Below are 16342 nucleotides of genomic sequence, written 5' to 3'. Positions count from 1 at the left end.
AATTTCTTTTATATATTGTCTTATAAGAACAAAACAACAATCAGCAACAAAACTTGGCAGTTATTCATATAGTGATTTTCACAGACCACATACAATAATTTTAATCCAATTGTTAGTCCCAAGTGGAGTAGAACCATAGAATCAATGAGAACTTTATAATTTAATACTTATGTAAGTTCCATTTATTCAATGGGTCTACTTATTAGAGACTAACAATTAGATTTAGGGTATTGTTGCAGTCATATTTACAGTGCAGTGAGTTATGTGGGAGGCTGAGTAGACAGAGCCAAGCTCTGATCAAGGACTCATTTGGAGTTTCAACAAGCATCTCCAATGAAATTGGTACTTTGAGTCCACAACAATATGTCTTGCCTTTCTCACAGCATTCTTACAGCACACCAGTATAGCCTGGCACACAGTTTTATAATGACTCCATTAGGTATCATCAACCTGATTGTATAGCCCAATTTCTCAAACCATGGCTCCCTGGAGGCAGGTCACCAGCCAGGCCAGCCCATGCCATTTTGCTGCCCAAGGAAAAGGATAAAATGACACCCACTCCATTCCACATTCAGAAGCTGATTGGACTGGCAGTTGAAACCTGTTTTATCATTGATAGCACAGCGTTTTGTTAAATAGAGCTTGGAAGTGACTCATTACAATGAATTAGCTGTTTGCATTTAATTGCTTTTTGAAATGAGGGACAACTAAAGCTATATTATAACTAGTAATGAGGGATCACTTCACTCCTTTTAAGTTATAGTCATAACTGTGTTAGTTGATTTATTAAGGTGTGTGGTCCCACAATATGTGTGTTTTGTAGCCCCAGGAAGCATTCTGATTTAAGAGGAAAGTAAATTCAGATTTATCATCATGACCCACTTTTTTTTTTTTTTTTTTTGCACTTTGCACAGGTAGGATATTCCTAGGATCCCACAAGGAGCTACTTTGTAGGTCCAACCTAGACATGTAGACTATGGAGTCTGGCAAACTTGATGACTGAATTCAGCCCTGCTTGGGTCTTCCCAACAGTATTTGGTTGAACATAATTCTTGGTTTGTTGTTAATGGTTTTGATCCACCATAGCTCATCTTATGTTCTTATGACTTTAAAACCCATGACTGTAACTTTTAATAACATGTTTTACTTGGATAACCCTACAATACTGTATACTGTATAATGCTTTCTTTGAACAAATTTATAGTAATGTTATACAACATTGGGTGAGTGGGAGAGATATCACTGCCCTCCCTAGATCTATTGTGAGCTACCTCCTACTTCTGCCACATTGCTGAAATAGAACAAGGTGCAGGGGGAGTGTGTGCTGGTCTTTAAACCAATTTACACTTCCAGGAGGTTCCTTTTCATGAGCGAGTTCAATTCAGCTTGAAAACAAGGTGAACGAATGCACTGCACTCCTTTTTTGCTTTGTTTTAAAAGGAAATGTACAGGGTGTTCCACTGTTGTGGTGGCAAGTTGACAGTGGCAAGGGAACCATGGAGACTACAAAAAATTAAATTAAATTAAAAAATAAGTGGGGGCATATGTATGCTCACCTTTTCACCCAATTAAATATTTGTTTATATGAGCAATTGATTTTTAAAAAGTGCTTCTAAAGGGGTGGGGGGATGTGTGTTTTAATGAAAGAAACATTTCCACCATTTATAGATGAGGTATATATTCATCCCAGCAAGACTTTCCATGAGTGAGGCATCCCCTCTTTCACCCCAGAGGAGAACTTCTTCTCAGACAGCACTCGCCTAATTAAACAGAGCACTTTTTTATTGCTCAAACTGTTTTAAACTCTCAAACCTGATCTATTAAACATCACAGCTCTCATAGTGATTGCATTATTATTTTGCTGCTTTCTCCTCTCCTGCCCCCCAATCCCACAGTCTCCCTAGGTGCCTGCCAGGGAAACTTCAGTGAATCGTCTGGAGTGATCTACTCTCCACAGTTTCCAGATGACTATGAGGCTGACAGCAACTGCAGTTGGGCCCTGCATCCCGTGGGCTATGATTCCGTGGAGCTCACTTTCCGGATCTTTGATGTACATGACCCCAATGACCACCTGGAGCTGCGGGATGGACACAGCAATGTGTTGTTGGCCCAGTTTGATGGGCGCTGGAGGCCAGGGACTCCGCTGCTCTTTCCCACTGACTATCTGCTCCTCTCCTTCCAGTCAGACCAGCTTTTGCAAGCTCAGGGCTTTGCCATCTTGTACAGAGGTAGGCACCCAGACCTGACCCTGACACCCCAATACATCTGTCTTCAGGTAGAGAAGCTGAACTAAAGCTTTTCCACGTGTGTTGAGTAAGACTGTGGTCATTCTCTCCATGGGAGAGGGCATTCTCTGGCCTCTGAAAGGGATATGAGAGAAGGCAGAGAGTGACAGCAATAAGGTAGACGATGGTATCCTAAATAACACGGTATCCAAAATAACAGCTGCTGTCAAGTTGATGTCCCTAAAGGGCAGTGAAGGGAATCCTGTGGCCCCCCAGATGGTGTCAGACTGCATCTCTCAGCATTCTTCACCATTGGTTGTCATAGGGCTGCTGAGAGTTGCAGTCTAACAACATCTGGAGAGCCAAACTATTCCCTCCCCTGCTAAACAGTGACAGGAGGACTGTGAGAGATGTGTGAGAGATGAGAGCAGAGCATAGAAAAACTTCCTTTGGGGGGGGATTACAGCTCTCTGTCTGGGGGATTCTGGGAGATTAATTCCACTGAAATGGAACTTTCCCAGGCTGTGGCTCAGAGTAGGGCCGTCTTTGAACTCCTGGACTCAGCCCAGTGCTTGCCAACTCTTCCCTGGGGCTCAGAGCATCGGAGTCTCTAATTATAAGCCTCTGGTTCCACACCTGCAAGGGGAGGCAGATGAAGGAAGACTGACTGTCCCTTTGAACTGGGGCCCTGGGAATGGGGAAGGTTTCGCTTGTCAGCTGTTGTGAAGCCTGCTGTGTTACTCACACTGACTCGCCCTCACCCCCCACTCCCAAGCCTGTAGGTGCAGCACCTTTGAAATCACAACCCCATGCCCTCCGCGCAACCCAACCAGGTAATTATGGGTAGGTTTCTTTTGACGCGTCCCTTAGAATCCCTCAGGCCCAGAGCCAAAAATGTTTGCGATGCAGCTGAGGTGGGTAAGGGTGCATGGAGCAAACTGTGGAGGGAAGGAAGATACAATGCAGGGTAAAGAGCAAGAAGTTAAACGCCAATGTCTTGGTACTTTGTTGTATAACAGAAGCAAATGTTAACATTGCTTGTTGGGTCTTTGGTTCTCTGGTGCTTCTGGATTTGGGGGCCAGAAACTTGGCAGATTTTCTTCTTATTAAACCATGTAGCTAGTAATGCCTAAGCTGCCACCATAATCTTCCTTTTCTTCTTCCTCCTCCTCATTTGCTCACTTCTTTGCCAAATGAGGGTCTTAGGTTGGTTTATAGCAATGAAAACAAGTACATATAAACCACATGTAGATAAAATCATTCAAAAATAATTGTTAAAAAGCAATTGAGCTATTGTTGTTAACTACCCTTGAGTCAACCTCGACTCATGGCAACCCTGTGGATGAGAGATCTCCAAGCCCTTGGTATCCTCCACTACTCTGCTTAGGTCTTGTAGATTCAGGACCATGGCCTCCCTGATTGAGTCTATCCATCTTGCATTCAGTCTTCCTTTTTCTACTACCCTCTACCTTTCCTAGCATTATTGTTTTTGAGTCATGCCTTCTCATGATGTGTCCAAAGTACAACAGCTTCTATATAATCACCTTGGCGTCTTTCATGCCTGCCAAAACTAGCAACCTGAGGCTGCCAAAGAGTAGGGCCCTCCCACCTGTTTCCCACTTGGTAACTGATACATTTGATGGGGTGATGCATATGTGACTGCCCTATTATGAATCACCAGACAAGACCAAAGAAGGTGTAGAATTACATGAATATTTCTGCATCTTTATTTGTAAGTATATTTAGAAATAATGACTGTAATTGAAATAGAAACACATTCTTTCTCACCGTTGTGGGAAAGGTGTAGACCAGCTCACCTGTATCCCTGCTTAGGGTTTTCCTTAGTTACTACCTGATAGGCAATTTCAGGTTCTCTTCTCTTCATCTTCATTTTGCGTTGTTTTTAAACTGGGCTTAGAACAAACAGCTCTGCAAATAGAAGGTACTTTCAGAAAGAGCACAATCCTCTCACAGCTCTTCGAATAAAGGACTTCTGTAAAAGAGGCTCGGTTACTCTAACTATGACTGACAGCAGTTTTTTAGGGACCAGGCTGAAAAGAGTCTTTCCTAGATCTGCTTGAGTTTTGTCAGCTTGGAAAGATTAGATTTGGGGGCTACAGTCATTGGAATCTCCCATGACTAGGGCCTGAAGAATTCTGGGAATTATAATCCAAAAAGTAGAATCATAGAATCATAGAATAATAGAGTTGGAAGAGACCGCAAGGGCCATCCAGTCCAACCCCCTGCCATGCAGGAAATCCAAATCAAAGCATCCCCGACAGATGACCATCCAGCCTCTGTTTAAAGACCTCCAAGGAGGGAGATTCCACTACACTCTGAGGGAGTGTGTTCCATTGTTGGACAGCCCTTACTGTCAGGAAGTTCTTCCTAATGTTGAGGTGGAAGTAACTTTTCTACAGACTCTTTTTTATAGACTCCTCATCAAAAGTGCTCTCTTGTATAATCCCGATCCTCCTTTGCATGGGTGAACAACTCATGGATTTACTTTGTGGGAACTGACATTTTAATTTCTCACAATATTCTGGAGTTATGCTACTTCTGGAGCAAAAGCAGCTGGTGGCTTCTGTGTCAATGGAGCAATGTACCTGCTCTGCATTTTATGTTCAGCCTCAGGGGAAGGCAATGGCAAACCTCCTCTGAACAAATCTTGCCAAGAAGACCCCATGGTAGGTTCACCTTAGGGTCACCATAAATTGGAAACAACTTGAAGGCACACAACACACACACACACAAGCTGTTTAATTCTATTCCCCAAAATAGGTTCAGCACCTTGGCTAGCTCCTTTAAAATTCAGATAAATCCCAGAACAAATGTATTCCTCCTACTGAGCCACCAACCAGCATTGGCTGCAGGGGAAGGGATTTGGGGGAAACTGCCTGCCAGATTGAGTTGCAGCCCCCGTGTGCTGATCAGGGTGCTAGATTTATTTAATTTCAAATGAGATGCAAGGTCAGCCCTGAGTGGCAGACCCTGATAGACTCCTAGTAGCTATATGATGCTGCAGACCTGGCCCTGCAGTGTGAAATTCTTTTAACTGGTAGCACTGATAGCTGAATTGGGAAACTTATGGATGCAAAACTGATTGTAGATACTTCCTTGTTTTAATCACCCTTCCTTCAGCAAACCTTGCATGGTCCTCCCTCTGCCCCTTTGATCCTCAGAACATAATCCTGTGAGAGAGATGGCCGAGATGTTGTAAGGTGATACACTGAATGTTGCAACCTAGCCAAAATATGAACCCAGGTCATATTAGACACATTTTTCATTGCATTACCTTGTCCCTGCTCCTAAATGACAGGGTTTTTTTTAAATCTAACTAGACTAGATGTTAAATTAGACCAGTGAAGTGTTTTCAGTTAATATCAACAGTAGTGGTTGGGAAGAGCACTTGGAGAAAAACACATTTAATGGGTTGTTGAAAATTAAGTCAGCATTCATCAGCGCGTAACCCCAGAATCATCATTGAGATATATTGCACTGAAGTACATGAGAAGAAAGTTAAACAATATGGAAGAAGACTGCAGAAATAGGCTTTATGGCTGGATGTGGCCTAAATACCCCAAAGGCACCAGATCCCATATGCTCTTGAAAGCTAAGCAGGGCCAGCCATGGTTAGTACTTAGATGGGAGACCACCAATGAATACCAGATACTGTAGACTCTGTTTCAAAGAAAGGAACTGATAAAATCATCTCTGAGGTATTTATTGCCTAAGAAAACCCTATGAAATTCATGGGGTCACCATAAGTTGACAGGAGACTTGAAGACACATATACATACACTCATATGTGACTGGATTGGCTTTCTGAGATCATTTTGATACCCAGGACCAGAGATATCATGGATTGTGGTGCTAGACTACAATGCCATTGTGATGCAGTGGCTTGAGTGTTGGACTAGGTTACGAGGAAACCAGTGTCTGACTCCCTGATCAGCAATGGAATCATACACACACTCTCAGCCTTAAAGAAAGGCAGTGACAGGATCACCATAGATTGTAGTTGACCTATAGGCATGTAACAACAACAACAAAGCACTGGACTCTTGGTCAAACTTTCCTTCTCTTCTCTGATTAGTGGTTTTGGAGGCACAAGAAGTGTAGGAAATCAACGTCTCTTCTTCAAGGTTTCATGTTTAAATGCTTCACCACACAAGACAGTTATGAAATTTGTGTAAGAAGCCTAAGGAAGGAATCCAGTCTGCATTCCACATATGCCTTTGGGAGTATGCTCTGTAATCAGATCTGGAGTCCTTGTGTAATGAAAAGTAACCCATGAGAAGTGTGTCTGTATCCTCACTGATAAACAATAGCCATCACTGTGTCAAGAGTGCATTGCAGCGTGTCTGCTATGCCAAACTGATGCAGTAAATATCAAATGGCTGGTGTTACCATTTGAAATGCCTTCTCTACAACTGTTCTGATTTGGCAGGTACAGTCCTAATTTATTCTCTGTTGCCCCATTTTTCAGATGCATTTAAAATGTTCTGGTTTCTTTTCTCTCCCTCCTACTTTCTCTCTTTGTCCTAAGTTTATTTCAATGGCTACAAACTCTGTTCAAACTGCAAAAGTAGTTTAAACTTCATTAACTCAGCACTGAGAGATGAGAGGAGGACCAGAGTCTTGCTCTTCCCAGTAGTCCCAGGCAAAAGCAAACTTCTGCAGCCTCTGCTAGCCTGTGTATTCTTCCTCATCAATAATGTTTGCCATCTTGACCACACTCTGATGTTTGGCCGCCTGTGTCCTGGTTTTCAGCTGAGAAAATCTGGAAGTTACGATGTCATCTAAAAGTGACAGAGAGAAAATAAAGCATTGGCAACAAGATGGATTCAAAATCCATTGTAAAGTCAATCTGTGATTTTCATTACAGGGGTGAAGGGTTCCTCAGTGAATTTGCGAACCCTTCCAGGTGATGGGTCCCGTCTTGCTCCGACCTCTTCAGATTGGCTGAATTCCACCTGGACCTACAGTGCCAGTGACCCTGCCATTGGAGTAGGAGGTAAAGAGCAAGACTTTTGGTATTCTTGTTTCCTTGACGCTAATCCAGTGGCTGGCTCAGGGTAAAACCCAGTCTCTGACAGATCCCTTTTCCTCCAGGGTGACGAACCTGTGGAGCTGGTGACATATTAGATGCTACAGAATGCTGACACCATTCTTTTTTTTTAAGTGAGATCTTATTTTGGGAGAGGAGGATTTAGAGGCAAGAAAGGCAGAACCTGTGTGTGGATGTGCTTAATCTCAGTTTCCACCTGTCATTTTTTTTCTTATTCTAAACAACTCTGAACAGCGGTTTTCTGCCACACATTCAGAAGGTTCAACTTGCATGTTTTCAACAGTTAGTATGTGACTGGCACCTTGTGGTCAAGGGGAAATTGATAATTAAAGGAGTCATTTAGAACGGAGTAAGGCAGCAATGAGAGCCAGGATGGTGTAGTAGTTTGAACATTGGTCTATGACTCTGGAGATCAGGGTTCGATTTCCCCACTTGGACATAGAAACACATACTCTCAGCCTCAGAAAACCTGGTGATAGGGTCACCTTAGGGCCACCATAAGTTGGACTGGAAGGCACACAGCAACAACAACAGCAAGGCACCATATCTCATCTGGTCTTGGAAGCTAAACTGGGTCAGTTCTGGTTGGCACTTGGATAGGAGACTGCCATACAGGTGCTGTATGCTAGAGAAAGGAACTGGCAAGATCATCTAAGAGTATTTCTTGCCTAAGAAAAGTCTATGAAATTCATGGGGTCACCAGTAAGATAACAGGTGATTTGAAGGCACATACACACACATTGCGGAGGGGAAACGGCACAGCCATCTTCATTCTAGTTCATTATTCTAAAATGCCTTCCTTCCCAAAACCACTTCACTTAAAAAAAAAGCATTTGGACTCCTAAGCATATATTTGCATGTAAGCAAAGTAGGAACACTTGAGGAATGCAGTTTTTGCAAATTCCAGTATAAACTGACCAGAGCTGTAACTCCCAGACTAATGTGTGAACTAGTTACCCACCTGCTTTTACAGTGCCCAATTGTTTCAATGCAATTTTGTAAAAAAGTATCAGACTATTCCTAAAATGTGCATTAGGAGAGGAAATAGATTTAGGAATGCATATTTTTATAGACAATGTTTTTTACATACATTTTAGCACTGGGGAGATAAAATTAGCAGATTAAGTGGAAACGATTTATATGTGAATGCATACAAATCTGATATGGAAAACAGAAAAAACTTATTTGCAGATTACTATTAAGTAGCCAGTGCAGTGTAGTGTTGGACCAGGACTCTGGAGATCAGGGTTCAAATCCTTGCTTGGCATGGAAACCCACTGGGTGACTTTGGGCAAGTCACACTCTCTCAGCCTCATAGGAAGGCAAAGGCAAACCCCCTCTTAACAAACCTTGCCAAGAAAACCACACGATAGGTTCACCTTAGTGTCACCATAAGTTAGAAATTACTTGAGGGCACACACCAACAACAGCAACAATGACAACAAAGTAGTTTCCATTCTCTTCTTTTAAAAGTGGCAGCAGTGCAGTTCTGTCACCAACCAGCAGAGGTCGCCACTTTCTGCCTTTCCAATATAGTGTTTTATTGTAGTCAGAGTTTGGCAAAAGAATGTAAGGATCCTAAACACAGCCTTATATTCTAGACAAGATTTTGTAACCCAGGGATGAAAGTCAGACTTTTCATACAGAAAAACAGAATTTGGTGGCAAAAATTACAATACTCAATTGTATCACAACTTACACGATCCCTATAGAATTCCTGCCCATGAAATTTTGGCAGTTTCAGTTCAAAGTTTCCCCATGCTTTGCCTGTAACTATATCATATCATATCATATATACAAGAATGCATCTGAGGAAGTAGACTTAAGTCTATGTAAGCTCATGCTGCCAATTTCTTTCTTTCAGTTAGTCACAAAGGTGCTACAAGATCTCTCCACATATATCTTATACAAGTGAAGCAAGTTTGTGGCTCTCTATTTATTTTGCATTTTCTCCACTTTAGCCCAGTATAATCTGAGAGACCTGGCAGGGCACTGAAACCTCACCTACTTTTGGTTTCTGCCAGAATGGCTGCTCATCCCTTATGCTACTTGGCTCCTGCAACTTTGCTGGGCTATATAGATTAAAACCAATTTGGGCAGCAACAGTCACTAGGTGCATTTTAAAAAGTAGGGTTTTTCAGATTGTGGAGTGTATTTTCACTATACAGTCAGCTGCATGCATGCCACCTATATCATGCTGCCTACTTTGCTAAGATTTCTCACCTGTCAACATTCAAAGTGTTCAAAGATAGAGAAAGAGAAAAGGGGAAGAGAGAGGTAAGGACTCTCAAACAAAACACCTAGTTGTAAAGAGTTTACAGAATGACCAAATTTTTGTTTTAAATTACTCCTTTGGACCAATGCTGTATGTCTCCATTTTTTTTAATGCGACAACAGGGGCAATTCAGATTCCATGTGTAAATTATCCTTTCCTGCCTCTTCCTGCTGCCCTGAAGCTTTTTCTTGGGCCTGTTAGGAAAAACTAAGAAGTGATTGAAATATTTCCCAAAGGGGTGAAATAGCAGCTTCAAGGGGTTGATTTAGATCTGAACATCCTGGAATGGGGGAGTGTTAGCTCTCTTTCAGTGGTGCAATCTTAATCCAAATTACTCAAACAGACTGACCCTGCCCAAAGAATTGCTAAAAAAATCATCAAAGGAGATGGGAGAGGTGGGCTTAGATTTATAACCTCTCATCTATTTTGGCCCAAAGACTGGAAGAGATTGTCTCTTTGCCTTTTTGGACTCTCCCTGAGACAGTAAATACAGTAAAACTTTGCATGAAACACACAGGATGTCTCTCTCACTCTTTACTGAGTAGGTATGGGGCAGTGCTTTCCAAAGAAAACATACAATAATGTAAGCTGAATGTGACAACATCTTTATAGTTCTTGCAATGTTTGAAAAAAAGAAGGCAGGTTTCTTGCAAGTGGAATAAATCTTGATCATATCTTGATTAAAATTTGGTGGGGACACTCATAGGAAGCAGCAGCAGCAGATAAAATTGCTTCATAATTCCAGCCTCTGTGGCTGTTGCCAGCAACTCTAGCCATGCCTGAATTAAACCAGAGCTTCCTTTTCTGGAACACAGCTCCTCAGATTCCCTAGCCAGCATGGGAAGTTACAGTTCCAAGAAAGAAAGAAAGAAAGAAAGAAAGAAAGAAAGAAAGAAAGAGAAACCAAGAAAAAACATCCCACACACTTTTCCAACCTTTGATTTAAAATGCTGTCCTATTGGGAACAGAACAATGGCTTCCATTTCCTACTTATAACTCTTATTTATAATATAAATCAATATATTTGTTGGAACTGGTGCAGGATTTTTTGAAAGGAACCCAGTGCTGGGAATGAGTATGTTCTTTTGGCTGCACAGCAAATGTAGTAAGAAGAGGTGAGCAGCTTTTTGCAATCCAGCACTCTATCAGTGTGTTGGATTGCAACTCCAATAATCCCCAGCAGCCAGATCAAGAAAGGTGGGGGGTGAAGTCCACCAAATGGGGGCAGGTTGCTGAGTCAGTCAAGGCTGTTGTAGAGTAGATAGTATTGATGGCTGTTTTCTGCAAGATTTTTTGGTTGAAGGTTCTAGTAAACCAATGCTACCTTCTCTTCCTTTGTAACACAGCTTGGGTGATGTACACGGCAACGGGGACCTTCATCCTAGCCATTATCCTCATCTCATACCATCTGCGCAAGAGGTAGGTTTGTGGGTGAAACACTAAAAGATAGGCACCATTTTGGGTCCCATTCCCATTTCTTGCAGAGTTGCAAGGCTCCAATAGACTTGGAAGAAGGAGAACAAGGAGGCCTGGTAGATTATGTTGCTCATTTCCAGCAGGATAATGACTTCTTAGGAGAAAGAAATGAGAAACGTTTGGCATAGCCAGCAGCACAATAAAGTAGACAGGAGGGACACAGAACTGCAAGAACACACTTGAAAGAAAGACCATTTGGCAATCCTAGGAAGATTTTCCTGGGTTTCTTGGGACTGTATCACACAAGGCTAAAAAGCAGAATTTTAACAGTATAAACGCATCTGTGACTGGTACTTATTACATGGTGTCGTGTCCATCCTGTTGATGCTTTGCAATCCATTTGTTACTGTACTCAACTTTTTCATTGATGGGTAAAACACATCAATAGGCTCTCAGTCTTGCTGCTGTTCTGTTACTGCCTTTGTGCAATAGGTTCCTTCCGCTGCAGTTCCACTTTTCAAGCAATTACATGTATGAGTGGGGATAATTCTGCTCCTCTCTCCCTCTCTCCTTTGCCATTCACAGCAATCACGGCTGTCAGCAGCTTTCCAAAACCAGCTGCTGTGTGTACATTCGCCCAGTAGCAGCTTCAGGAGGCGATTGGCAGCCATGATCGCTCATTCGCTTCTTTCCTCCTGGAGAATGTTGTTTGACAGTATGGAAAACAGATCACATAACCATGAATTGCCAAAACACTATCACAATGAAAAAATGTGATAAGAAATTATGCCAAACTGGTATGCTTCCATTCTTAAACTATCATAATTGTGGCAGGACAGAAGGCTGGTGAACAGAAAATTAAGCAGAGCTTGGAAAACTAATTGTTTGGGACAGTAACTCCCTCAAATCACCAGCCTATATAGCCATGCAATTTGGGAGATTCTGGAACTTGTAGTTTTTAAAAAAGCAATGTTTCCCAACCTGTTCATAAACTGAGTGTGGAGACCTAGTGCAAGGCAGCTGGTTCAGGCAACAGATGCTCTGGAGATCTGGGGAGGAATGGAGGACAGATCTGTGCATACTCCATCATGTTCCCTGGAACCTCTAATCTAGTCTGCTGTCCTCCAGTGAAGTGGAAGATGTGGTCATATCATCAGAAGTGTTGAAATCAGAGTCTGTTTCCATGTTGGTTAACTTCAGCATATGAAACATATATGCTGGTAGGGATATTGTGGGATTTGTAGTTTTTAAAAAGCAACTTTGCCAAGATCTGGGATTAAGCATATTCAAAAAGTGACTCAGAGGCAACTGAGTTCATAGTACAGTAGTAGCAGGAGGAGGAGGAGGAAAAGTAGAAAGATATCTATACAGAGGATGATTTGTGAATGGACAAAGAAGGAAAGAGGATAAATATTAGGATGGTAATTGCTCTGGATTTAACCATTCAGTCTTACAATTGCAGATAGATACAGTTTTTCATGTAAAATGCTACAGCCCTTTTAGTGCTGTAGTTGTGATGACAATGATGGGTTGGCTCCAGATCTAAGTACTTCCAGATGAGGTTTTTACTGTACAATTATCCTCCTTCATTTGAGGGATTTTATGGGGAGGTCCAGATGTTGTCCATAATCATTCTATCTTTCTCTACTGCTTCTTCCATCTTTTTTCTTGTTTTGCCACAACAAATCTATTCAGGAGGAAACGATGAAATAAGTGCACAACGGCTTAGATCCACCCTTAGTCAGACTTACAGCAACTAGTCCCAGCCTAGAACAACCTGAGTGTTCCAGTTCAGTCAGGATGAAAAAGGAGAGCAATGAGGTGAAAGAAGCTTAAAAACTGAAGGGCTGATTTCATCTGGCAGTGAAGTGATAGCCTCAGACAGCAGATTCTGTGTGGCAGCCTCCTGGCTGATTCCCCTGAACTTCCTAGCAATTTCCTTTATTTTGAGGGCATAACCAACCCTCCACATTTGTGGCTTTGACTTTTGCAGATTTTATTGTTAACAGATTTGATGAATATGTTCTCTCTGGGAATTTTTAGGTCTTCCAGTGTGACTCTGTGGCAAACTTTCACCAGAAGTTGGACAGGAGGACCTAGAGATTCCTAAAGACAACACTTCTCTAGATCCTCCAGCACAATTCTGTGATCAACTTCTGGCTCATGTTGATCATAGAATTGTGCTGGATACCCGAGAGAATCCTAGAGAGGTGTTTCTCTGTTAAAAAAATAAAATAGTGTTATTTTATTTGTGGCTTTTCCACTTTTGCAGGGATCCTGCATCCTTAACTCCAGCAAATGTGGAGGGCCCACTATATGCCACACAACATGTCTTGAAGCCTCTAAAACATTTTGCTGTATAAAGTCTGGTGAATATTATCCCACTGAAAGTTTCGTCTGCTAGTCCAGCTAGTTTTTGTACTTCGGATGGAAAGAGGATTACCAGGTGAACAACAAGACAGGGCTTCTCTGACTTTAATGATTGGGTAAAATAGGGAATTTCAGCAGGTGGAACATGCGTGACAAATCCTGCTGAATTTCCCTCATCTGCCCAATTACAAAGAACAAGAGCCGTGACTTGTTTTTCACCTGGCAACCCTCAGGTAGGAGGGAGATGCCATCTTGTCTTTCTCCTCAAGCACCAAATGTCTTGGGCCAGCTTTGCTGTCAGGACAGTTTCCTCATCATAAAGGGGAATTTTGAATGTACAAAAAGGCTTCAGCCAACACAGCCCATGCCTTTAAAAGCTCCTAGCCAAGAAATTGCCAATGGGCAATAATCCAAAGAACAGAAACTTTTCTCCCACAGTCAACATCTTGGTGGGACTTGGTGTGTTTTCATCTAATTTAATTGTGAAGGATAGGCCTGAAAGGACTCTTGCAAGCGATCGTCATATGTTCAGGATGTTATTGCTGGGCATACATTAATCACTCACTTGATTATGTTTCTTTTGCCTTCTTTTCCAGGACTTGCCTTTTTGTGCAGAAGAAGACGGGCAGTTCTCTAGTCCCTTTCTCCTCCAAAGGTCCACGGAGCCGCTGCCAGTGCCTTGGGGGTGAGGCATGGGCTGTGGCCTACCGACATACCCGTGTGGTGATCTGCACCACGCGTGGTGCCCCGCACCATCGCCCTTTGCACAACAGTGGTGGGGGTGCTGGGGATGACGAAGCCTCTTCAGACTGCTCCTGCCTGTGCCACAGTTATGAGAACCTTTCTTCCACCAACCAATCCTCACTCAAATCTCTCATCTCCACCATATGAGGCAAGGCATGACTGTTCTCAACTCCCACCATCACCTCCACAGTTGCCAGCTCCCGCTTTTATTTGCCAAGCCCATAAGGTGGAACATCATCAGATCACAAGGGACCCAGGGACTGGGACCTTAATAACTGGATCCACTCTTGGTGAAATGCAAGGGAGCTGATCCATAACGGAAGGCAGTGCCCATTGTGGCATTCATAACAACATTCCAGAGGAATGGAAGCTCACTTTTCCACAGCCATGCATAGCAATAATCCCTACAGACCGAACTGGCTTCTATTGGTGGGTTTCTGTGGGGCAGGAGAAGACAGAGGTGATGGGGACCATATTGCCACATCCTTTGGACGGGACAGTTCAATTGAAAGAAAAAAGGTGCTGGAATTTTGTAAAGATTCCCTGTGGGACAAAGAAGGTTGGTAGTCATTCTGGAATCAATTTAGTACTGTGTGACATACGAGGCACATACTCTGTAATGCATGGTGTTAATACCTCACAAAATAAGATTTTGTGAGATACAAAGGCCTGAGAATGGTGAAACCACATCTCCAAAGTGATAGTTGGCACCAGAAAAAGAGTGATTAATCTACAGATACTAAAAGGGGGGGCAGGAAATGGTGCTTTTATGCTGAACCCGTCACAAGTATCTTTTTAGGGATGTTTGGGTACAAAGATTGCCTGAAAGCCATGGGACACTTGGAAGGGTTAATCACTTGGCTCTCATGGGGGCTCTGTAAGCACATCACAGAAGAAGAAGGAGAGGTAATGAAAACCAGCCTCTTCTCTTCTGAGTCCCACAGGCTAAACATTCATTTTGGAACATTAAACCTTCATTAAATTATTTTCATATCAGTGAAGATGCTTCTCTGTTATTGTCTCTACTACTCAGTAGTGCTAGGCTGGGATGCAGATACCAAAATGTCAAAGCTTTCTTACTTTTCTGGATCAGATAGAAATGGAACATCCTTTCATTCCCAAGGCAGAGACATATACGGGATTGTTTGGCCTCAATTGAGGTTTCCCATTGTGGATGAATTCCGGGTGTTCCCTTCCAAAACAGGTGTAGAAAGGGACAAGCCAAAATGATGAGGGAGTGGGATTAACTCCCCAGTTTTAAGGCTTGATGAAATGACAGGCAGGAGTGAAACAACAGAAGTGGATAAAATTCTGCATGGAGTAGGAAAAGCAATGCTGTCATAATACTAAGACCTGGGATTGTGCAATGAAACTGAATGGTGGAAGTTTCAGGGAAGTACTTTTTCACACAGTGCTTATTTAGGTCTAACTACTCACAATATGTTAGCCAATTATTTAGACTTTGTAAAAGTTAAGTACCAGGTTCAAGAGGGGGGCACTGCAGTCATTATTAGTGGAACTGCTGCATGCAGAGAATCGGGTTTAAAGCCTTCTTCCCTGGCAGTGATTTTATTGAATTCCTAGCCACCCCTTCACAAAGCAATTACTATTAGGAAGAAAACTCCCATTGGCACCTCTGGGAGGCCTCTTCCTAATGTGAGCCCCTATGGCAGTGGAGAGAAGCACTTAAACTGCCCCATACCTGTCTCACTTTAATTTTTACTCCCATTAATTTTTACAAACCATGTTGTAGTTGGTAATAATGTCATTAATGCTGTGTGTAATTAAAGTCCTTAAACAGTCGAATTTTCTACAAGATGTAGGCTGCTGCCACACTGAGGATTTCATGCAGTTTGACACTGCTTTAACTGTCATCACTCCATCTGATGGAATTTTGGAATTTGTAGTTTGTTGTAACACCAGAACTCTCTGGAAGAGATGGTTAAATATCTCACAAACCTTAGAATTCCTTAGCAATTAGCCATGGAGTTAAAGCAGTGTCAAACTGCACTGATTCTGCAGTGTAGATGCAGCCTTAGTGTAGACAGTTGTGAAAGTGGTTTAGATACTGTATATAAAAATTGACCCTCAAAATCAGCCGAAATCCACAGGTCAATGTAACTACTGTACTGTACTTTCACACTTATATAAAAAAGGAACCATCCCCTGGTAAAGGCAAGAGTGAAGTCTGTCCTGGAAGCATTGACTGCCCTCTATTCTCTCATCCATCCAGCCTTTAGT

The 16342-nt window shown here is 42.4% G+C and overlaps 1 protein-coding gene across 1 annotated transcript in view; it reads left to right on the top strand.

Moving 5' to 3' along the window:
- LOC149303560 (kremen protein 2-like) overlaps nt 1–16342 on the top strand; it is a 43907-nt gene extending 27565 nt beyond the window's left edge. Inside the window, exons 5-8 of the mRNA XM_089480074.1 lie at nt 1896–2228; nt 7114–7242; nt 10918–10990; nt 13954–16342. Coding sequence (XP_089336200.1) covers nt 1896–2228; nt 7114–7242; nt 10918–10990; nt 13954–14248 — 830 coding nt within the window. The 3' untranslated portion in view covers nt 14249–16342. The remainder of the gene's footprint in view (nt 1–1895; nt 2229–7113; nt 7243–10917; nt 10991–13953) is intronic.

This window comes from Sceloporus occidentalis, unplaced genomic scaffold (genome assembly GCF_023333645.1).
Source record: "Sceloporus occidentalis isolate IW3139 unplaced genomic scaffold, rSceOcc1.0.p SCAF_14, whole genome shotgun sequence".
NCBI classification, from domain to species: Eukaryota; Metazoa; Chordata; class Lepidosauria; order Squamata; family Phrynosomatidae; genus Sceloporus; species Sceloporus occidentalis.
This window is presented reverse-complemented; position numbering and strand designations above follow the sequence as displayed.